This window comes from Dermacentor albipictus, chromosome 7 (genome assembly GCF_038994185.2).
Source record: "Dermacentor albipictus isolate Rhodes 1998 colony chromosome 7, USDA_Dalb.pri_finalv2, whole genome shotgun sequence".
Taxonomy (NCBI): Eukaryota; Metazoa; Arthropoda; class Arachnida; order Ixodida; family Ixodidae; genus Dermacentor; species Dermacentor albipictus.
The window spans coordinates 92,642,619-92,666,786 of record NC_091827.1 but is presented as its reverse complement, the minus strand read 5'-3'; the positions used below and the strand labels follow the sequence as shown (position 1 = coordinate 92,666,786).

The 24,168-nt window shown below is 46.9% G+C and overlaps 1 protein-coding gene across 4 annotated transcripts in view; it reads left to right on the top strand.

Moving 5' to 3' along the window:
• The first annotated feature begins 4,594 nt into the window (after nt 1-4,594).
• LOC139048075 (uncharacterized) overlaps nt 4,595-24,168 on the top strand; it is a 47,116-nt gene continuing 27,542 nt past the window's right edge. For 2 of the 4 annotated variants that reach the window (XM_070522480.1, XM_070522481.1), the window contains exons 1-14: nt 4,595-4,948; nt 5,661-5,823; nt 8,647-8,688; nt 9,674-9,712; nt 11,615-11,656; nt 11,967-11,996; nt 12,120-12,149; nt 19,309-19,350; nt 19,661-19,690; nt 19,814-19,843; nt 20,625-20,697; nt 21,302-21,325; nt 21,483-21,524; nt 22,471-22,503. In XM_070522480.1, coding sequence (XP_070378581.1) covers nt 5,688-5,823; nt 8,647-8,688; nt 9,674-9,712; nt 11,615-11,656; nt 11,967-11,996; nt 12,120-12,149; nt 19,309-19,350; nt 19,661-19,690; nt 19,814-19,843; nt 20,625-20,697; nt 21,302-21,325; nt 21,483-21,489 — 525 coding nt within the window. In that variant the 5' untranslated portion in view covers nt 4,595-4,948; nt 5,661-5,687 and the 3' untranslated portion in view covers nt 21,490-21,524; nt 22,471-22,503. Of the gene's footprint in view, nt 4,949-5,660; nt 5,824-8,646; nt 8,689-9,673; nt 9,713-11,614; nt 11,657-11,966; nt 11,997-12,119; nt 12,150-19,308; nt 19,351-19,660; nt 19,691-19,813; nt 19,844-20,624; nt 20,698-21,300; nt 21,326-21,482; nt 21,525-22,470; nt 22,504-24,168 lie in introns of those variants that run through there. The other 2 variants (XM_070522479.1, XM_070522474.1) reach the window with 2 other exon arrangements.

The following is a 24,168-nucleotide window of genomic DNA, read 5'->3' as shown; positions in this document are numbered from 1 at the left end:
AGGCAGGATTTCTTAAAGCCTACTCAACAATAGACCATATTCACACTATCAATTAGGTGATAGAGAAGTATGGGGTAATATAACCAACCCTTTTACGTAGCTTACCTTGATTACGAGAAAGTGTCTGATTCAGTCGAAACCTCAGCAGTCCTGGACGCATTATGGAATCAGGGTGTAGACGAGCAGTATGTAAAAATGCTGAAAAATATCTATAGCGTCTCCACAGCCACCGTAGTCCTCCATAAAGAAAGCAACAAAATCCCAATAAAGAAAGGCATCAGGCAAGAAGATACAATCTGTCCAATGCTATTCAAAGCGTGTTTACAGGACGTATTCAGAGACCTGCATTGGGAAGAATTGAGGATCATAGTAAACGGGGAATACCATAGTACCTTCCGATTCGCTGATGATATTGCCTTGCTCAGTAACTCAAGGGACAAATTGCAATGCATGCTCACTGACCTGGGAAGGCAAAGCTTAAGGGGGGGATTAAGATTAATCTGCATAAAACTAAAGTAATGTTTAACAGTCTAGGAAGAGAACATCAGTTTACGATATAGAGCGAGGCACTGGAAGTGGTAAGATAATACATCTACTTAGGGCAGGTAGTGACCGCAGATCCGTATCATGAGACTGAAATAATCAGAAGAATAAGAATGGACTGGAGTGCGTTTGGGAGGCATTCTCAGATCATGAACAGCAGGTTGCCATTATCACTCAAGAGAAAAGTAACAGCTGTGTCTTACCAGTACTCACGTACGGGGCAGAAACCTGGAGGCTTACAAAAGGGTTCTACTTAAATTGAGGACGATGCAAAGAGCTATGGAAAGAAGAACACACGTACGTTGAAGAACGTACACAACACCAGAGAAATTCCCAGGTGTTGTGTACGCTGTCCCAAGCGCGGATCGCAACTACGTGTACATTGGCGAAACTAGTGTCATTGAAAGGCGTCTTAAACAGCGCAATTATGACGTCAAAAAAGAAGATGTGAAATCCAGTGCTTTGGCTGAGCATGCCGCTTCAAGCGGCCACGCAATCGATTGGGGGAAGGCACGTGTCCTTGCCAGGGAAAAAGGGCTATCTCGACGCCTTTATCTTGAGTCGCTCATGATTCAGACTACGCCACACACTCTGAACAGGAGCGATGGCAATCTGCCGTTAGTGTATGCGCGCTGCCTGCGTCACGTGTTCAAGACTATTTAAGCGAGCTGCTCGAACACCTTTGTTTATTTTACCTGTGAAAAAGCCTCCCGTGTGGGAGCCGAAACGTCTTCTTGTAAATCTTTGTTTGGTTGGTGAAGCGCCCCGGATTTTTGTTTAGCTTTTAACCATGTTTCATCCCGACCAGACAGGCTTACGTGAAACGCTGAACTTCAAGATTAAAAAAGCTATACATTTGCTTTATGCAGTGGCGTAGCTAGGTCGTCTGGCACACGGTGGCCATAGGCCTTCTGTCACCCCCCCCCCCCCCCCGGGTGTAGTCGGGGAAGTCGAAGATCTCAACAATTTCCGAGTGTCTTCACACGTATATGACAACCCCCCCCCCACCTACTGGCCCCTTGCACCCGGGGCACACGCCCCCCCCCCCCCCCCTCCCGTTGCTACGCTATTGGCTCTGTAAATCTAGCCTGACAGTGTTAAGTCGGTTCGTGCTAACAGCGTAATAATTGGGCTGATGTGTACATCTTGCAAAGATCTGCTTTAAACAGTGCAACACAGGACACATCAACAGAAGCACAAGGCAAAGCACTGTTAACTGTCAATTCTCGTGCAGTACTCTGTTCTGCGTTTTTTATTGTGCTGGGCCCCGCTTTTGACAGCTTTGTCCATGCATTTAGAACTCTGCAAGGTACTTACATTACTAATGCAGAAAAGATAATAATAATAATATTTGGGGTTTTACGCGCCAAAACCACTTTCTGATTATGAGGCACGCCGTAGTGGAGGACTCCGGAAATTTTCACCACCTGGGGTTCTTTAACGTGCACCTAAATCTAAGCACACAGGTGTTTTCGCATTTCGCCCCCATCGAAATGCGGCCGCCGTGGCCGGGATTCGATCCCGCGACCTCGTGCTCAGCAGCCCAACACCTAATGCAGAAAAGAGGCTACCTGCATAACAAATACAAATTCGCAAATTTGTGATCTAAAATAAATACCATATAATGTATTATTATATAACATATATAAATTTATGTCATACTTTTCTTTTTTTTCAGTTTTACCAAACATATAGATGTTATATTCGACCGAATTCACTCCCATCCCTCAGGGACAGCCCTGTCACCGCTGGCTTCTTTCTAATTTGTCTGTAGTAGGTGAGCGCAATTATGCCAATCTCCCAAAGTGGGTACATGCGAGTACTTCCGAAGGCTCTGGATCTACATCTACATAAGCCCTTAATCTTTTATTATCACAGGGCTGGTCTAGCGCCCTCGTTTCTGAGCCCGGCGTGTGCAGAAGATGAGACTATAAATCATTTTTTGTTATTCCGTACCTGTTTTTCTTCTTTGACCAAAAACCATTTCAGAATCAATGTTTACGCAAATTGGTCTATTGTTTTCCACTTTGAGTATTCCTTCTCTAGGAGCCTCCTGTCTTGGAAACGGGCATGGGGATATATGCTCAGCCGTAGAGCAATATATAGTTGTTTAGGGGAGATTTAGGTAAGTTTTACACACGTAATCATTTAATAAATTATTTTTATCTCCTAATAATTAAATTATTCTATTATTAATTTCAATAGTAACTACAGTTTATTATTATGATCCAAATCTCGGCCCATTTTCCACTGTGGGTATGCGCCATCATAAAAGGAAAACAAAACGTAATGATTCGCATATTCATACACTGCGGTGAACTGAAGATGTACACAAAGAAAAAACATTTTGCTGAAATGTCGTAGGAGACACTGTGTCAAATCGAGGACCAATAAACATAGCAATGGCCACATGGCGAGTGGCGTAATCATTGATTTGCACAAACACTGAATTTCAAAATAAAATGCCAGGCTGCTGAAACGTCGGGCAGCTAGGTGTCGTAGTTGGTAGGATCCACATACGTAATAAGAAACGACAACAACACTGCTGGGAAATTCTACGGTCTCAAAGCGAGGTCAGAGTGGGAGAAATCGCTGAAGTCAGCTGCATGTTTGTCCAGCCGCCAGTTATTTTGTTCGTGTAATAAAGCAGATATTACTTGCTCTGTGGCGTTATCTGACCTTCCTAATAAGACTACTCTCGCCGAATATAGTATATTTCGTGGTCGACCTACTCCTTCGTTCTCAGATATACGGATTGTTCTGCCACCTTTCTGAGCGCTTTCATCAGCTTCACCATCTCCCTTTGCATGGCACATTATGTGCCCGCACTTGCTTTGTTACTCTGATGCCGCCCCGCAAGCCAGTAATAAAATCCCACAACGAATATATGCTTCCGTAGCCGAAATTATGAGCAGGCTCAAGTCTCAAACGGTATCTATATTATAATGTCATTCAGGCGCTGATGATATTTGTGGAGAATGTATGCGATGAATTGACAACCATGGTGGCATACTTTCCGGGCACTTCCTTACCCGTTAACAACCACTCTTATCTTTCTTGTTTATTCTACAGTTTTGTGATTGTTTGCTCACTGCGCAGTATACTTTCATGTATGTCTTCTAACTTTAAGAGAAAAATATTTGTGCGCTATAGTTATCGCATATTGTCTCTGTCTACGTGTTAGCAGCGCAGAATATAGACAGGACACGAGACGAGAAGACACCACAAGCACTGCTGGTGTCGCTTTCTCGTCTCGTACCCCGCCTGCGTTTTGCGATGTAAACACAGGGATGCCAGTCACGGCCAGTTGATTCTCTATAGTTTGTAGGCGAGGAGGCCAGGAGCTCTCAAGCTGCCAGCATGACCGTTATCTCGGCCGTCCTTGCAGAATAATTGTTGATGAAAAATAAACAACGTTTGACTGATTGATGTACTGATACCACCTTTTCAGTGTTTAAGCATTAGTGTTTATTGCTACCCATTCCAAAAACATTTGGAGAGTTAGAGCGTCAAGATGATGAAACATGTTGAAATAGTACATGAGCAAGCACATGTAGGTGTCATTATTCGTGTTTGGTTGCCTCAGCATTCTACATTCAGAATGATGAAACAGCGACTAGCCACACTATCCAACCTACGAAAATTTAGAACGACATGCGCTAGCTTCAATCGTGGAAGCGAACAACTGTTATAGCTAGTTTGGAGTACAATATACAGGTGATTGCACCAGCATCCAAATAAGCGTAGTATGCTGGCCTACGCTTGATTGAAACTTGTTGTTCTCACTTCTAACATATATCGGTGTTGCTTCCTCTGCACAACAGACACACAACCACCGTGGGGGATCGCGCAAGAATTGGTCGATTCACACAAGATGAGTAGAACAAGAATAAGCTGTTATTGTTGCTGTTACGCATTGAAATGGAGCAATCCACACTGGGGGATCCACCAGATTGAAGGCAGCGAAAACATAATTATTAAAGCGAAAACTTTACTACGTCAGCCAGCAAGCCATTGCCGCTCGTCGCGCCGTATGCTGTATGCAGGCAGCTGTATGCCGTCTGCCATATGCCGTGGCCAACAGACGACCTTGAGCCGCCGTTGCCCAGCAACGCCGTAGCACGTAGCCGCCCTCCAAGAGATGGCGCCACCGACGACGCCGCTGCCGTCGCCGCTCGCTCCACCAGATGTGCTCCGCTGGGGTAGAGGGAGAGGAGGTGTCGCCTCGCGGGGGAGGGTATATATATATGCGCTTCGCCTCAGTGTATTTAGTCGTTTTGGGGAGCGCCCAAGAGGCGCCACAATGACAGAACGAAACGAGGAACAGACAACGTGCTCAAGAGACGCCAGAAGAACGCGCCGTACGATTCGACAAGCGTCGTAAAAGCTTGGTTGCACCTGAACAGTATGTATTGTCTTGTCTATGCAATAGAGCTAAACCAAACGCTTAACCACAAGCGAACACCGCAAGCGTAGACAGAAAGCTCTTGATTCCGCAATTCGGCTAGGGTTAAGCAGAGCTAAACCACAGGCAATTGTGTACTGCTCTTCGTCCTCTTATTCTTCTTTTACTCCTTTTGTCACCTTATTGGTCTTCGGACGTTCTTGTGCACTGTAGAACGTAGCACAGCAGCTGCCCCGTAAAGAAATAATGATTTGAACGCCAATCCTTTCTCGCTCCTGTCATGGCTATCATGCTGGTCGCGACGCGTTGGTACAGATGGAGCGGCGTAAAGTCTCACTACAAAGGGTGCCTCAACCAGTCGAAGGCTGCTATGTAGACGGCTGCACGAGAATGATGTGCTGCATTCCCATCCACGTTAAAACAGCTACCAGAATATCCTCACCGAAGACTTGCTACTTAAATGTCCTCACTGCAATATCTTCAATGTTGAATAAAGGTTCTGGTTTTTTTGCAAGTTTCGCCATGGTGGTTGAGCGACCAGTTCATCACTGAAATCTGCAATTCATCTCTTGTCGCGATTCAAAAGCTAGCGATTACAACAACCCACACAAGACATGGCACCATCTTTAGTTCTGCCAAGATTTCTCAAGCCTTTTTTCTGTGTGCGTAATATGCCACAAGGCAACCCTCTTACAAAAAAAAATATATGCAGTGGCTGAAGGAGGAACTGCCCGCATTTATGAATCGTGGTGAAGAAGAAGTGTCTCACGGGCCCCTTTCGTGCATGCTTGCTTCCTGCTTGACACTGCGCACCGGCGTTTCTCGACGTTCTTTCCGGCTGTATTGGAGCTCTTTCTCAGGCACAATGGTTGACGGTAAGAAGACGTGTTCTGTTAGTATCGGCGCGCCGTGATTACTATGTCAAATAGCCATTGACACTGGAATCGAAGCTCTAAGTCACGTCAACTAGTCGAGATCGTAATCACGCTCACGCATTCATCTCTGCATCGCGAGTACCTCCTTGTCACTGCACTGCAGAGACAGTGCTCACTGCTGAGCACAGTCATGAGCGCTGTCTTGAGCACTGTAATACGCCTTGTGCAACTTCAGCTCCAGTCTCAATGTAATGTGCATGGCGTGTAACATGATACCACCTGTCCCATGGAAATAACGACCAACTTTGACTGGATATTAGAATAACAGACCTTAGAATGTGGTAACTAGTAATTTCATCAGCTCGGCGTGTGAAAGCGAGCCTTGCAAAACTGCGTGCACTTTCTGACCATAAATATGTCGCTGAATGGACTATCTGGGCCCACACTGGCACAGTGTCTGATAAGCAAGAGCGCTTTAACAATATGCGGCATTCAGGTGACCGCCACAGACGGCAGCGATAATAACCAGAATGATAAGGAAGCAGATTCAATAGACGGCATTGAGAGACGGCGTAAACAGAAGATAAATTTTTGTTAGGAATCCATTATTCACTTTTCAGCCTCCGGGAACTCGTTTGATGTCACAGTGAATATTCGTTTGAGGAAGTTTGTTGAATGTAAGAACATTAGTGCTCAAAGTTTTATGACGTGAGGCTAATGTATGATGAATTTTGAACGTAGTTCATCAGCCCCAATACGCGATGTGCAGTGAAATCTACAATAATCGAAATCAAGGAGACTGCATTGACTGAATCTGTCATACAATATGTTTCACTTTTGTTACATGTTTCTGTCTCTCAGCTTATGGTAAGTCCGAAATTTTCATTACAGCACCCGAGGTGCAGCGCCTTCTCTTTCAATAACTAAAGTTTGAACTGCTCGCCGACAATCAAACACAAGACGTTTTGTAATGCTGGATCCTACAAACAATAAAACTTTGTCTTGGCCAACGCGTTCAGCCTTCGAATTCAAAGCTGCCGCATCTATTTTGCCCAAACCATGACCGGATTGTTTGCCTAAACTACCATGCAATTGTAAAAAACAGAATGGACGAATGTGAACACTTGAGGCCACGCGCACGTAGACAAGTTATGCATTTTAGGTTTCCTGTCACTTTGAGTGACTAATTTTGCCTTCTTTAATAAGAAAACAGCGTAATGGTTCCCATATAAATTGAGTACGGTTTTAATAATGAATACATGAGATGCATCTTTAGCGATGGGCTTATCTTTGAAAAGAATGACAACACTGGGAAGGCCATATTCATTTGAACGTTGCGTGCACAAGGACGACCTCGACAAATCCAACGACGGACTCCTTGCGTCCCCGAAGCGTTTGAGTTTATCCTCACTGGATCGTAATCTTTCTTCCCTCCGACGCATCATTCCTGTTTCGCTAGCAGCTACACAAATTATGAATACCTGCTAGGTTTTACCTAATTGTTGTACATACATTATCATTGAAAACAGCTGTGGACGATAACGTTTGTGGACTGCTTCTGCAGCGCGTTCTTTCGAATGAGAAGGGCTCGCTTTTTCTCAGAGCAGCTCTCACGTGCCCGTGCCTTGGCTGGGCGCAGGCGTCCCTCGGCGTAACCACGCGAACGCGCTCGTCGTTCCCCTGATCGCGCGTTGGTCGTCGACTTCGTCCGCTGCCGGCTCGGATGCCGTTCACCTTGCTAGCGTTCCCATACGGCCCCTCCCTCTACCTAGGCGTTGACGGCAATGGTACACTACCAGCCGGTGCGGTGAATTCAGCCTCAATTTCAATGCCTCAAGATATCGCGAAATCCAAACAGGTGTCGAGCTGCGCTCAAATTTCGCATTAGGAAGTAACCTTATAGCGGGGCACTTCTTTAAAGCAAGTCTTGCGAACGCTTGCGTCCTTTCGTGACCGTGAACAGTGGGTGCAGCTGACTCTCGCTGCTGTTTTGAGAAAAGTAGTAGACGTAGTGAAAAAAAATTACGGAACGTGTCTGAAAAGGCATTGTCCAATATATGCGTAGCCTTATGTATGGCTTCGGCCCACCGTCGGCCCACGTCGTCGGCCCACCTCGCACGCTTTCACTCGTACATGCAGCACACAGAGCGCTGCGACAACATTACCGCCCTTGGACTTTATACGAAAGCTCATGGCGGCGGCAGAAAGCCGCCCGGAAGGCTCTTATAGATGTTATCGCAACAAAACTGAATAACGTGTCCAATGATGGGGTCGAACTTAGGTCCCGCCGCACGGTATGCCGATGCTCTGACCATTAGGCAACAATTGTTTTTATTGCGTGAGGCCACAATCGCGTCTACGCACACTTCTATTGCTCCAACGGCAACTGTGGCTTCTTGCGATGGTCTCCGCTGGTGTCGCATTGCGTGACACGGGTCCGCGAGAAAACATGCCCGTGCGCTAGTTTGCTTTACGCCAAAAATGCAGGAATAACGTGCGCAAACTTACAGCTTCTAATTATCCGCTTGACGAAGGCTTTGCTTCACTTAGATTGCAAGATATAAGTTCCATCTGCATAATTTGTTTTGTTTCTTAGTACGATGAGCAAAACGAGAACAAGGTACCTTGGTAAGTATATACTGTGCAAAGGAAAGCATATGTCGCCTTAAAAAAGAGAAGTCCACTTGTGTAAACGTTGGTTCCCACTTTTACCTTGTTTTAGTTTTGCTTGTCGTCTTGAATTTCCATCTCTCGCCTTTCCCGGGTGTTCCCTTCATTGGTTATTGTTATACGTGTTAATTTTTCATTGTATTTCCTTTGCAGGTATTGGACAGACTGTGACTTACATGGACGTCAGTTCCCTTGGTGTGTAGCAAATACTGCGACTTTCTTGCTTTGACAGTGTCGGCGCCCATAAACAGCTGTCGACCTCGTTTCGCCAAACTATTTATAATCTCAGGGTTTCATCTTCTGGGCGTTGGGAAAGGGCTGGTACGAAACGCGGTCTCATGAGCTTCATAACGGCCCAGGTGGCGGATGACTGGAGCAGTGTAAGAGAACGCATGTGCGCTACCGTAATAGAAACCTAACAGCGCGGTCTTCTACACACGTTTCAAGAGGCTGAACCAAAGCAATAGCATTCTACATATGTGCACGCGTTGAAAATATGGGCCTGAAGTCACAACGCGTTTCGTTCGTAAGTGCTGCTTGCTATTAGCTGGTAGTGTTCGCTAAGATATTGCGCGACGCAGCGGTTGACTCGCACCTGTCGTTAAGAACAGCTTACTATGAACACTATTAGCTCAACTCACGATGACCAAGATATGAGTTGTAAAATTGGTACATAAACACATTAACGATAACTCCTTCATTAGGGCCTGGCATCATACTCTGCGCGCGCGCTGCCTCCGGGAGCGACAATAAATGGTATGTTTTGTAGTCGACTCACTTGGTTGTTAACGAAGCGGGCAGTTTGCAGTGTATTACATTTTTGTTATGTTTCCTTAGCCAGAGTTACCGGCCGCAATATAATTAAGTTTACTTCCGTATTTCCGTTTAACGTTGCAGCTGATCTACAATCTGCAAAGTCAGAGAAAGTCCTACCTAAAAGTGTGATACGCTTTCCATTTTTTTGCAAACAATGTTTTGCTACGCGCGCATTTTCGTGCTCTATACATAAATACGCGTAATCTGTTATTTAGTATTAAAGAAATGTACTGTTGTTATGCTTGATAACATTAATTTCGCAATGGATCTTTTAGATTACTTGCTGTTTGCCGTATTCATAACTTTGTCTGCGCCGATTGGCATGTAACTCATTTTGCAACCGCTTTCACGTTGAACCTTGCAGCTCCTAAACCACCTCTTGTGCCAAGGAGCACTCCTCCAAGTATGACCCGTTTTCTTTTTCTTCATGCATATATTCTCCAGCTTTCCGCACAACTTCATGCTTTATCTATAGACACTCTTCAACAAAAAATTCGTATTTAGAAAAAATTTTGTTCTACTTTTTGAATACAATATTACAGTGCTCCTTCCCGGGCATTCGTTGTTCCTGCTTTTTATATTTTGAAAATTTTTCTGCTTTGATTTCTTTGTTGAAATATTACTAAGTTTGCTACCGTTTTCACCATATTCCATACCATATACACTCAACTCTGTTGATCGCTGGAATTCCTAAATAAAAGCCGTTGCTACTTGTTGTTTTACACTGTTCCTTTTAAAGCATTATTTATTGTTTGTGGTTTTCATGTTTTATCTTTTTCTCAGTTTATTTATTCCTTGCCACATAACTACCGTTACTACCGTTTTCATGCTTAACCTGCAGTAAATTAACAGTCCGCAGAACCAAAGGCCCCACGTCAAGTTATTAAAATCTTTCTCCTTTATGCACGTAAATGTTTCTCCTATTTCCGCTAATCTTCCTGCTCGTCTATCGAGAGCGCTCTGCCAGATTTCTATTAAAGATACATCCGTTGTTATACTTGTTGAATAAATTACACACTTTCCCTGCTCGAATATTGTTCATTACATGCAGATGAATCTTTCTTTTTTGTTGGTTGATTTCATTGTTGCACAATAGGTTTACTAGCATTTTAATCCTGTTTGTAAACATTCAGAGGAGGTCTGTAAACAAATTTGTACTCTCCTATTCCTCCTCTATAGAATCCACTCCTTTAACTGAATTCTGGCGAGAACAAAATATTGGGTCGAATTATCCGAAATCCGCAAATATAGACCTAAACATAACGAAGGATTTCAATTATTTTTTTTTTGTAATTCGAAGTAGTCTGCGCTATCCTTTTGCTTCTAGCTCTCCATGCGTGGCTTGAACAGCATGCAGCGACCAAGAAATCCAGCCGCGTCTACATGAGCCCGTACGGGAGCTTCACGCGACACAAAACAATAGGGAATGGATGGCTTCAATGGCAGAACAAGTGTCAGCCCATTATATATAAGAACAGTTCACCTTCAGGCCTTCACATTCATTAGCGCTGTCTGCTGAGTGTATCGATTTAGAAGCGTCAGATGGCCCATTGAGCGAGAATGCTGGCGTCTGTAGTCTGTAGCAGCGAAACCATAGAGAAAGAAATGGCGAAACGCTCATTGGCTGCGACGCCACGCCACGAACGCGTCACGACGCAGCTGAGCGGGCGAGAGGGAACAGCTGCTGCCGCGAAAGCGCGCCAGGTGCTGCGTGAGGGGAGAGGGCATCGCCGCGACACCACGTCACCCTTGCTCTATGAAGCCTGCGTTAAACACGCGTTCCTTGTCCGCGCAAAAACTCGCCTGCGTTCTAAATGCGCTTCGGTTAGGCCAAATAAAACGTATCAAGCCTCCCAACGTGTGCCCTTTCCCGCGTGCAGTTCATAACTCGAGCAACCGCTCAGGGGCATTCCAATGGACAATAATGCCTTCGCATTTCTTTTTTCTGCTTTCTGTGGATTTTTTTGTAGTTTCATGCTTTTAGTAACCGTTGCGTGCACGAGGGATCAGTGAGGGTGGTCGAATCAACCGAAGCTGCATAATTTCGCCTTTGAAAAAATACAAGCTTTGCTTCCACGCTAATCTGTAGTTTCTTGCCAGTACCTTTTAGTGCGTTCGAATTTCGAGATACGTAAAAATAACCCGCACGAAATCGACGGGAATCGACTGTTTCATTTACAAGTTGTTGTGTGTGATGTACCACGGCATATATATCAACTTCATTTCGGTTACGCCCCTGACGCAATCATTGGAAAGCGTTGTCGTTGAGTCTGTCATTCACTTTGTTGCGGGCTTACTTTTTCAGCTCCTGCGCAACCTGCACAGCCAGAAGTGCCCCTGCCTCCTGGTATGACACATTTCCTATGCTTGTCGCTCACAATGCCACGCAACTACTCCGAACCAAAAAAGTGGCTGAGGTTTAACCATTGCAAACATAGTCGTCACGAGCGAAAGGTCTTCATACAGCGTTTCATTCAACTTAAGCCACAGTCTTTACACACGCTGCCGAACGTGTTGTCCATGAAGTCGCGGTTAAAGCATGTGTGTGGTTGTTTGGATAGCCAAAGATTTCAGCCGCTTATGTGACAGTATCTCAAACTTGGCTCCTTACGCTACCCGAAGAAGCTAAATTTTGCTCCTGTTCTATGTTTTTGCAGGCTATGAACGTCAGGCCGCCCCTCCTGCTTGTAAGACGATTATTGTTGGTCAATCTACAGGCGCTAACATTTGCGCTGTATCTGCAAGGCGAATTTTATATAACTACATAAACGAATAAATCTCGTTCCGCTTCTGTATACAATTTTTTTCAGATTATGGGGCTGAGGCATACGGTGCTCCTGGTAAGCTGATTATCCTTCTCCGTTACAGTGCGTCACTGCACGCTCAAACAACTGTTATTAGCAGCTTTGAAATAACTTTTTCATTTGAGTAGCTTTGCTTTGCGATAAAGTCTTTGAAAGCGTACGCAAGTTCCAACGCGTTAACTTTACCACCGCAAGACAGTTCAGGCTATTGTGTACCCTTGCGGATATCCTCGGGTCTCGTGTGCAAGTATCTCGGCACAACGTTCGTGTACTTAGGTTGGCGTACGCATAATAAATAATTCCAAGCAAATAAATTTATTGCCGAGTCACCCACTACAACGTGCCTCGCAGACAGACCGACTTTCTTTGCACGTTTTAATTATGCTTTTGATTTAGCTTAGTCGAATAACGTATGGCTTACCGTACCAAATCCTGAACAGGGAGGAGGAAAAGCAGGCTCACACAATAATCCGAACCGCTTTCAAAGCTGCTCTGGGCCTGCCTACATGTACTTCGACGGAGCGCATGTTAGCTTTGGGGGTGCACAATTCTTTCGACGAACTGAGGCAAGCCACCCTGATGCAACAGAGGGAGCGCCTCAGCTTCACAAAAACTGGTAGGGCAATATTGGCTAGACTCAATATCCCAGCATACCCCATTTATCTCACAGAGCAGGCCGTACCTCTCCCTCCATCGATGAGATCCAAAATTACAGTAGCCCCAATTCCAAAGAATATTGTCACGAAAAGACAATTGAAGATGTACCCGGCGTCGGCGAGACAGACAGTTGTCCAAGATGGCGTACACCAAAAACTCAAGCTGGCGTCCTCAGCCTCTGCTTCTTCTTCTTCAGCGCCCACCTCTTGCCGAGCGCGCGTTCAAGTCACTTCTTTTTCAGCGCTGGCGCGTGACACCTAGCGGCATTATCCCCCTGCCAAAAGAAAAGCATCGAAACTGCATGCTTACGAAACTACGATGCCTACTGAAAAAGTGGCAGTGTGGAAGTTGTATGAGATCAGGTTGGCCCCGCCTTAACGCGCGAAATACGGCTTGAGGCGAACAACATGCACTATCTCTGAGTGGTGCTGTCGACGCCGAGGCGACGCTACACCGTCGGGAATGACCTCATAGTTCACTTCACTGATGCGGCGTATCACTTTGTAGGGTCCAAAGTATCTACTCAACAGCTTCTCAGACAACCCCTGGCGACGAGTTGGAGTCCACACCCAAACTTGGTCACCTGGCTGGTACTCGACTAGCCGATGTCGAAGGTTGTAGCGTCGCGCGTCTGCACTCTGTTGCGTCGTGATGTGTATGCGCGCGAGTTGACGAGCTTCCTCTGCGTGTTGAGCAAGTTGCTCGGCGTCGGAAGTAAGTGATGCGTCGGTGTCGTGCGGGAGCATTGCGTCTAGCGTGGTCTGGACTTCGCGCCCGTAGACAAGACGGAACGGTGTGAAGCGTGTTGTTTCCTGAATGGCGGTGTTGTACGCGAATGTAACGTACGGCAGGACTTGATCCAATGTTTTATGGTGGACGTCTACATACATAGACAGCATGTCAGCGATGGTTTTGTTTAGCCGTTCCGTCAGTCCGTTGGTCTGCGGATGATAGGCAGTGGCCTTGCGATGCTGCGTGCAGCTCAGCTCGAATATGTCCTCTATCAGTTGGGCCGTAAAGGCAGTTCCTCTGTCGGTGATGACATGTGATGGGGCACCATGTCTTAGGACTATCTGATCGATAAAGAACTGGGCAACTTCGTAGGCGGTGGCACGATGGACAGCTTTCGTCTCGGCGTAGCGTGTTAGATAGTCTGTGGCGACTATAATCCACCTGTTTCCGCTGGCTGACAAGGGAAAGGGTCCCAGAAGATCCATACCGATTTGATCAAGCGGTGCGCTAGGTGGTGCGATGGGTTGCAGTAACCCCCCGGGCTTCAAAGACGGCGATTTCCTGCGTTGACACGCACGGCAGCTTTGCACGTAACGCTTCACCGTGGTAGAAAGTCTGGGCCAGTAGTACGTCTGGCGTACTCTTGCAAGAGTGCGGGAAAATCCCAAGTGTCCAGACGTGGGCTCATCATGGCAGGCTAGGAGAATGTCATCATGGAGGGTGGCAGGTACGACCAATAGATACTCTTTGTCGCTGGCACTCGAGTTTTTCTTGTAGAGGACACCCTTTCGGAGGCAGAAGGTCGAGAGACTGCGAGAAAGGTGTCGTGGAATTGTAACATTCTTGCCTTCTAGGTGATCGATGAGAGGGCGTATATCGACGTCCTCCCGCTGTCGTGTGATCAGGTCAGATGCTGTGAGGGCCCCAAGGAATGCGCCGTCTTCGTCCATGTCCTTATCGCAAGTTTTGTCGGGAGCGCGCGACAACGCGTCGGCAGCTGCGTGTTTGCGGCCCGATTTGTAGACGATGGTAACATCTAACTCCTGCAGACGGAGACTCCATCGAGCAAGTCGCCCGGACGGGTCTCGTAGGTTGGCTAGCCAACCCAAGGAATGGTGGTCTGTCACCACCTTGAAAGGGCGACCGTAGTGATAAGGCCGAAATTTCATGATGGCCCACACAACCGCTAGACACCCTTTCTCGGAAGTGGAGTAGTTAATTTCGGCACGTGAAAGGGTGCGACTGGCGTAAGCGATCACTCGCTCGATGCCTTCCTGGTGTTGAACGAGAACAGCGCCAAGACCGATGTTGCTTGCGTCGGTATGCACCTCGGTGTCAGCGTCCTCGTCAAAGTGAGCGAGCACGGGTGATTCCTGCAGGCGCTGCCGTAACTCGGTGAAAGCTGCGTCCTGCTCGTCCGTCCAAACGAAGGGTGTGTCGTCTCGCGTGAGCCGTGTGAGTGGTTCGGCGATCCGGGAGAAATTTGCGATGAAGCGACGATAGTACGCACACAGACCGAGAAAGCGGCGTACTGCTTTCTTGTCACGAGGAGTCGGAAAAGCAGCAACAGCGGATGTTTTGTCTGGGTCAGGCTGGACACCATCGGCGTTCACGACATGACCGAGAAACTTCAACTCTTCGTAACCGAAGTGAGACTTTTCTGGCTTTAGTGTGAGATTAGCGGAGCGGAGCGCCTCAAGTACCGCCTCTAAACGCGTCAGATGTTCTTCGAAGGTAGCCGCAAACACGACGACGTCATCTAAGTATACTAAACAACTGTGCCACTTCAGACCCGTAAGAACAGTGTCCATCATTCTCTGGAATGTGGCCGGTGCAGAACACAGGCCGAATGGAAGTACTTTAAATTCGTACAGTCCATCCGGGGTAACAAAGGCAGTTTTTTCGCGATCTCGTTCGTCAGCTTCGATTTGCCAATATCCACTCTTCAAATCTATTGATGAAAAATACTTGGTTCGCCGCAGCCGATCCAACGAGTCATCGATCCGCGGAAGCGGATAAACGTCTTTTTTTGTGACGTTATTCAACTTTCTATAGTCAACACAGAACCTAAGCGTTCCGTCTTTCTTTTTGACAAGGACCACCGGCGACGACCAAGGGCTTTGGGATGGTTGTATGACGTCATCGTGAAGCATTTCTTGCACTTGTGCATTAATCACGTTGCGCTCTTTCGCCGATACGCGATAAGGCAGTTGTCGTATGGAACGAGAATCGTCATACGTGATTATTCGGTGTCTCGTGATGGGCGCCTGGCGTACCTTAGAAGTAGGTGCGAAGCACTCCTTGAACCGAAATAGCAACTCGCGCAGCGCTTTTTGCTTGTCCTCCGAAAGGCCTGAATTGATGTCGATGTTGCTGAGCGTCTGAGCTGGGTTGTTCTTTGTCATAGACGCAAAGCATTCAGCAACGTCTGCTATGGGCTCAGCAAAAGCGATAGTAGTACGGCGAAACAGGTGCCGATGTTCCTGGCTGAAGTTCGTCACGAGGAGCGCAGAATGTCCACCTCGAAGCATAATGAGACTGCGGGCTGCACATACACCGTGAGTCAGGATAAGGGAGGTATTGCCCTCTGCAACAGCTTCGCCGTCCCGCAGATCATCGCATACGACCGCTACCAGGACACTTGCGCGTGGTGGTAAAGTTACACTGTCGGCGTAAACCCGAAGCGCGTTACGTCGGCAATTGTCGCGGCTGTTCGCTGCTCTCTCTGTCGAAAAAGTCACTGTGCGTGCCCGGAGGTCTATAACGGCACCATACTCGCGCAGAAAATCGACGCCGAAGATGAGGTTCCGAGAGCAATCGCGGAGTATAAGGCAGCTGGCTGGAAACGTGGACCCTCGAATTTGTACTCTGACCGTGCACATGCCCAACGGTGTTACGGTATGCCCGCCAGCAGTACGAATTTGCGTTCCAGACCAAGGCGTGATAACTTTTCTAAGTTCCGTCGCTAGTTTGCCGCACAAGATCGAGTAGTCGGCACCCGTATCCAATAACGCTCTAACGTGGCGGCCGTCGAGCACAACAGGTATGTCTAGCGAGAGTCTGTCACTGAGTTCGGCTGCTGTCGTCGCTGAATCGTGCTGAATAGACTGTGCTCGCGTCGATGGGAGGTCTTCGGAAGGGCGATTATCAGCGGCCTCGCCCCCGAAGGTCGCTGCTCTCAGTTTTCCCGGCGAGGGCTTGGCGATCGTCCCTGCGCTGCCATTGGAGGGCTTCTAGGAGCTGGGGAAGATCGCCTGGGGGACGGCGAGCGCGACTGCCGCCGCGGGAACAGTGGCATACCCTGCTGGTTCAAGTACTCTTCAATCGCCCTAGGCCTTTCGCCATATCTGGGCCTTGGTGAATTCGCGGCGAAACCTTGCAGTCCAAGGCGGCGGTATGGGCATTCGCGGTATACGTGACCGGCTTCTCCACAATGATAGCACAGAGGCCTTCTGTCCGGGGTACGCCAGACGTCAGATTTTCTTTCGAGCGGGCGCCGATCCTCCATACGTTGGATCGGTTGCACTGATGGGAGCGGCGGGACGTATGACGCGGCGTAAGACGTGGCGGGGATGAAATGGGTCGGAGCGCGGACAGGGACTCGCCCCAAAACCTCCGCATACGACGGCCGTTGCAACTGTGCTGTCACAGGCGGCGCATTGTTGCTTGCGACGGGACCTTGGATCGCTTGCAGCACTTCACTTCTCACGAGGGCAGAAATGGAACCCAGCGTGGGCTGAGGTGGGCAGCTGAGCCGTTGAAGCTCCTCACGAACCACAGAGCGGATAAGGTCTCGGAGAACGTCCAGGTTTCCAAAGGCAACCGCGTCCGTCAGTGAAGCAGCATTCGCGTGTCTGTCATACGTAGCTGAGCGCTGGTCCGAAGGTGAATCAGCGTTCATTTGCCTTTCATAGAACGCTGAGCGATGGTGCAGCATCTTTTCCATCGTGGTGGCTTCGGTTAAGAATTCACCCATGGTCTTGGGCGGGCATCGAACCCGGCCAGCAAATAGCTGTTCTTTAACTCCCCGCATTAGATGGCGCAGCTTCTTTTCCTCTGACATGTTAGGGTCCACCCGACGGAAGAGGCGCGTCATATCCTCTACGTACGACGTCACGCTCTCGTTCGGCAGATGAATGCGGGATGGGAGCGCCCGTTCGGCTCGTTCGCGGCGATCAGGATTTGTGTATGTCTCCAGCAAGTCATGGCGGAACTCGAGCCACGATTTCAGGAGCCCTTCTCGGTTCTCGTACCAAGTGCGAGCACCGTCCTCCAAGCTGAAGTACACGTTTCTCAGCTTCGCCGCGTCACTCCATTGGTTTATCTCAGCAACGCGCTCAAACTGGGCTAGCCAGTCTTCAACATCCTCGAAGACATCCCCGTGGAACACTTTCGGCACTCTGAGATTGTGGAGCAGGTACTGAGTTGCCGTTGTGGCCGTCGCTTGCATAATGGTCGATGGAGACGTCGATGTTCCTTCCATACTGGTCCGTGGGGGCGTCGATGTTGTTGCGGAGATGTGATCAAGCTCCGGAGGTAATCCTCGGATTCTCCTGCTGGCCCGATGAACAGGGGTGTCCAGCAGTATAGGGCTGGTACTCCTGCTACCAGGAGGAGTTTGTGGCATCGGATGAACCGTACCCCGCACCTCCACCAGTTTTGTCACGAAAAGACAATTGAAGATGTACCCGGCGTCGGCGAGACAGACAGTTGTCCAAGATGGCGTACACCAAAAACTCAAGTGGCGTCCTCAGCCTCTGCTTCTTCTTCTTCAGCGCCCACCTCTTGCCGAGCGCGCATTCAAGTCACTTCTTTTTCAGCGCTGGCGCGTGACACCTAGCGGCAATATGCATCCAGAGTACAACAAAGAAAGGCGCAAAGCACGTGCACAACACATTCAATCAGCCTACTCTAATAACCATAGGTGCAACACGTACTACGCGGACGCAGCTCTGTATGCAGAGGCGACCGGGCAGCGCTACCAAAGGAGGTACGCCCTGGCAGTCGTGAACGCTATCAGCCAACAGCATATTACCGCGTCAGCCACGGCGGGATCCCCTACCTCGGCTGAAATATTAGCAGTGGCGATTGCACTCGCTCACGCGGAGCGTTCGCAAAGGGACTCGGTCGTGGTCACGGACTCCCAGGAGACATGTCGCATGTTTCTCAAGGGGCACGTGACTGGGGCTAGCCTCACAATAATCCCCAAATCCTTCACCCACCATCATCGCCTACTCTGGTGCCCGGGCCACGCGGGGGTACAGGGGAACGAAAAGGCTAACGCGTTAGCTCGAGGTTTCACTAACCGAGCGACGGCGTCCTCTTCTAACCCCAACCACCAGTACTACCCCTCACAAAATTCCACCAATTTAGATGCCAAAGACATCCTTGCACATCAGCGTGGAGTCCGAAGAAAATACCCGCCGCCTCACCCACAACTTAACGGGGAAGAGGCCGCCGATTGGCGTAAAATACAGACCGGGGTGTTCCCCCATTTAAAATTGCTAAACGCCATGTATCCCACTCGTTATAGGGCCAACTGTCCTTGGTGCGGTGGCATACCTACCCTAATGCACATAACCTGGAAGTGCACTAAGCACCCCCATAGGCCAAACACCAGTAGGACAATGGAGCAGTGGGAGGCACAGCTCGCCCGCTCCGACCTGGCAGGACAAAAGTCCTTAATTAGCCAGGTCAGGCAGGCGGCAGAGGCCAGTGGGGCCCTGGACTGAGAGGCTCCGACCACCCCTCCTTCAAATTTTTACAAGCACAATAAAGTTTTTTTTTCTCTCTCTCTCTCTCTCAGCTCCTGCGCAACCTGCACAGCCAGAAGTGCCCCTGCCTCCTGGTATGACACATTTACTATGCTTGTCGCTCACAATGCCACGCAACTACTCCGAACCAAAAAAGTGGCTGAGGTTTAACCATTGCAAACATAGTCATCACGAGCGAAAGGTCTTCATACAGTGTTTCATTAAAGTTAAGCCACAGTCTTTACACACGCTGCCGAACGTGTTGTCCATGAAGTCGCGGTTAAAGCATGTGTGTGGTTGTTTGGATAGCCAAAGATTTCAGCCGCTTATGTGACAGTATCTCAAACTTGGCTCCTTACACTACCCGAAGAAGCAAAATTTTGCTCCTGTTCTATGTTTTTGCAGGCTATGAACGTCAGGCCGCCCCTCCTGCTTGTAAGACGATCATTGTTGGTCAATCTACAGGCGCTAACATTTGCGCTGTATCTGCAAGGCGAATTTTATATAACTACATAAACGAATAAATCTCGTTCCGCTTCTCTATACAATTTTTTTCAGATTATGGGGTTGAGGCATACGGTGCTCCTGGTAAGCTGATTATCCTTCTCCGTTACAGTGCGTCACTTCACGCTCAAACAACTGTTATTAGCAGCTTTGAAATAACTTTTTCATTTGAGTAGCTTTGCTTTGCGATAAAGTCTTTGAAAGCGTACGCAAGTTCCAACGCGTTAACTTTACCACCGCAAGACAGTTCAGGCTATTGTGTACCCTTGCGGATATCCTCGGGTCTCGTGTGCAAGTATCTCGGCACAACGTTCGTGTACTTAGGTTGGCGTACGCATAATAAATAATTCCAAGCAAATAAATTTATTGCCGAGTCACCCACTACGACTTGCCTCGCAGACAGGCCGACTTTCTTTGAACGTTTTAATTATGGTTTTGATTTAGCTTTGATTTATTTACCCCAAATGTCTTCGCGTAATCTCCACTCTTTTATGGTGATTATTAAACGGATTGAAAAGGAAAAGTAGGCGTAATATTTAGCAGGGCGCGAAATGAATGCAAGATGTCTCACCGAAAAGTCCACACGCAGCCGTGAACCTCGTAAACCGTGCGTAAACGTTATTGACAGGACTTGCCGAATTTTCCCGTCCTTTCGTGAGCAGCTACTTTAGACACACAGGTGCTATGAGTACGAGGTGACAAGTCATCTCATGATCAAACACTTAACACAGAATACCTGCGAAGTGCTTGTCAAGCGTTGTCAGATTTTTGGTTGAGGCGAGTAGTTTTAGCTTACCACAACATCGCGAAGCGCGGTGAGACCTTTTTGTTCCCGTTGCTGTTCCCTCTTTGCATGTGACCGGAGATAGGGAACGTTGGCTTCGCAAAGTGACACCAGTATGCGATCAGATGGCAATCCTTGGTTACCAGAAAATAAGGTAATTGCATAGAGTTACGACTCCCACGCGAATTCTGCAGCGCACTCTTTGTGCACGCGTGACGTTCTCTCTGTATGTGTGTTGAGGGGACGGTACGGTTCATGATTAATAATTCTCGCTAAAATTAAACTACGCACGAACAAGTGGCCTGCTGCACTTTAATACGTGCACTCTAATGTTTGAGAAACTCTAAGAACTAAAAATATCCTCGTAAACATCCTTGAAGTTACATGGGGACCTACGTGTTTATATTTCTTGTATTTGAATAACATGTTGGGCCAGTGCTATACTCGGTGAATGGGAAAGTGTAGGTCCCTTTCCTGCAACCAATATGTACACGACTGCACAAGAATTACAAGCGTGAGCAGTTTGAAGGCATTTTTTTTCGTTAAGGAATGATGACAGCATCAGCAGTTGTATTAAGCTAAGAATTCCAAATAATAACTGTGCGCTGTCGGTTAACCTATCCTTTTCCACTGGCACTATACTCAGAAAGTGATGCATATAAACAACCAGTAGAAACTTGTTTTAGCGCATGGAATGATTGTAAATCAAACATAAATAATAAGCACCCCATGTTTTCATTCTTCACTTCGTTTTGCAGGATACGAGGCATACGGACCCGCAGGTACGCTCACTCGTTCGAACACGTCTTTTGTCCTGATAGCTAAAATCATTGCTGCGAATGCGCGCCGTGCTGTTGCCATGTTACCGTGTGATTGGCATTTCTTGTGCAGCCTGGAAAGAATCATTCTCACTAATATATCTCATGTATTGTTTCGCAGTGTATGACTATTATGCGAACCAGGAGGCGCCCCCCTGCAATGGTAAGGCATGGCCGCATTGCCTTCCAATTTTAACAGCCTTTTGTGGCTAACTCGCAGATAAAGGTTTCATCCAATATAAACGCGCTGTGACAAATTAGACAAGACTAAGAATGAAACATTTGTTTCCACAGAAGAGACCCTGTTCCCCATGTTTTCTTCATAAAAACTCCATCAGTTGCTATTTCTAACTTTCGTATACGAAATAATATCAGGACACGCTTCAAAAGAGCCACTCGTATTGCCTAGGCTCAACCCACAACGCCAATGTCTTTCGACATCTCGTATTCATCTCACTAGCTTTCTTTTCCGTCTCTTCACTAGCACGAACCAAAGCCATTGCTTTATTTTGTGGTGAACACTAGATTGGATGAGAACGCAGGTGTTTTGAATGCCCTCCGCTTCCTGCACGAAATTGCGCCAGAATATTCAGCCATACTATGCCATGGCTTGCTTTATGTCCTTTCTTGCTTGTACGTTCAATGACAATGGAGTGGGAAGTAATGCCTTCCAAGAATGGAAGGTTTACCACGCCTGCCTGGTTAAGGTTCAGCTGCACCATGTGCCCCATTCCCCATATAAACCTGTACAAAATGTCACTGTAGTTGGCGAGAGGCAGGTCATTTATGAAAAAAAATTATTTAGTCAGTAAAATTTTGTGTAGTACGAATAAATGCTTCACAGTATAGTAAAAGGATATTATGTTGTGGAAGCGTCGTTGCCTTTTGTAAAGAGGTTTTTGAATACTAGACATTTTCACGCTGACGTAAGGTGGCGTGTTAAGATAAATACAAGCAGCATGTCTTAGTGCGTGCCATTGTCTAGCTTTAGTAAAAAGCGAATGAGTAGCCGCTGAGAATTTTATTGATCGGTACACAATGCGCAATAAAAGAGAGCAACTTTTCTTGCTTGCCATATGTATCATATCATGTTATATTTCTTGTTGCAGATGGCGGGAATGCGCCCACATCAAGACAAATTTGTGAGTACTGTTTGCTTTAAAACGGTTGACGGTTTGTAATTCTTGCTATAAGAAAACGCTAGTGAATATTTCGCCCGTTTGATTGTGGCATGCTGCTTTTATGGTTACTGTAACTTCGAAATATAGATGTCAAATAAGTTCTCAAACATCAGTTTCATAGTCGCGTGAAAGTGCTCTATTGCGGACAAAAAATTTGCATCGTTTGAATAAAACGCTGTTTCCGCGAAACCATGAGGCACCTTTTTTTTTCTGAACAGGTGAAATGTGTCACGGCTCTGTCGCGCCGTATCCAGTGTATGCGATATAATTGTCTGTGGTGAAACTTTTCTCGTACTGACACATGCGCAAGCAGACACCCGTACACTTTCTCTCTATTATTTGCCGGCAGCCATTCGATTGTGTTTCGATTTCTAATGTTCTAGTAGATATCTTCCATAGAATTCGTCTCTTTCAATATGGAATTTGTTGCCAGCATAGTAACTAACATTGGCGGTGGGAGTGAATTTTCAACGAAAAAAACGGAAGCGGAGATCTTGGGAACCTCCACACCTAAATATGTAATGAACCATCGAACCATTTCCTATTTTCTTTGTTTAGTCCAAACGAAAATATTTGAGCGTAATTAGTGTTCCACTATCCCCACATCACCCCACTTAGCGCAGAGGAAAGCCCATATCAGCAGATTGATCTTGCTTCAGTTGCTGATAATGATATACATGCCAATGCAATTTCAAACATTGAATTGAGTGGGACACATTTTTTTTAAACACGCGAAAGCTCCCTAGGTGATAGGTAACGTTTTTAAAAATTTTTGTAAATAAGTATTTTTTCTCCAAAAGTAAGGAAATGATGGTTCAACCCGCGCAGTGGTTCACTTCCTAAAATAAAAATTTAAAGTCGTGACAGGCTCTTTCAGCGAGAGCATCGGCATTCATGCATGTCTCTATTTTGTCTATTCTTATCCACTTGCATTTTACTTTCTCTTCTTATTTGTGCCCAATGGCTTTAATGAATATATTTGGAGCATTATCTAACTTTTTATTTAATTACAAATGCATTAGAGGCTTCTGGGAAAGCATTGCAGTAAGCGTAATGATAAGTTTACGTCAGCGTAAAGCAGGGGAAACCAAAAAAGCAAGAAAGTATCAACGGAACTAAATCCTTATTTGCACAACCCGTAAGGGCACAACATCAAAACAGTAAATTCAAAAAGTACAACTAGATCTTAAACTTAGCGAGCCAATATGTGTACAGGAAGAGAATATTAAAACATTAAAATTAATATGCTGTAAGATAGCCTGGAAAAAGCAGCATGAACAATATCAATTTATGAATAACCTCAAGACAAAGTGCAGAAAAATTAACGCAGACGATGACTAAACTGTGTCACATACGGCAAGCTATAGGTTCACAAATTAAGAACGAAATGTGTGCCCGCGCAAGACGTATATAAAAAATACGTGAATGTAGAGAACATGCAAAGTGACTAAATACGACAAAACGAATGAAGTAGCCTAGCAAGAATATCGAAACCTGCAAAAAGAAATCTAAGGCATGAGAAGGTTAGATGGTTGATACGGCAAAACATTCGACCAGACGCAGTCCACTGCGGAAAATGTCCTGGTTGGACTAAAACGCCATGTTACCCGGGCGAGGGTTCAAGAC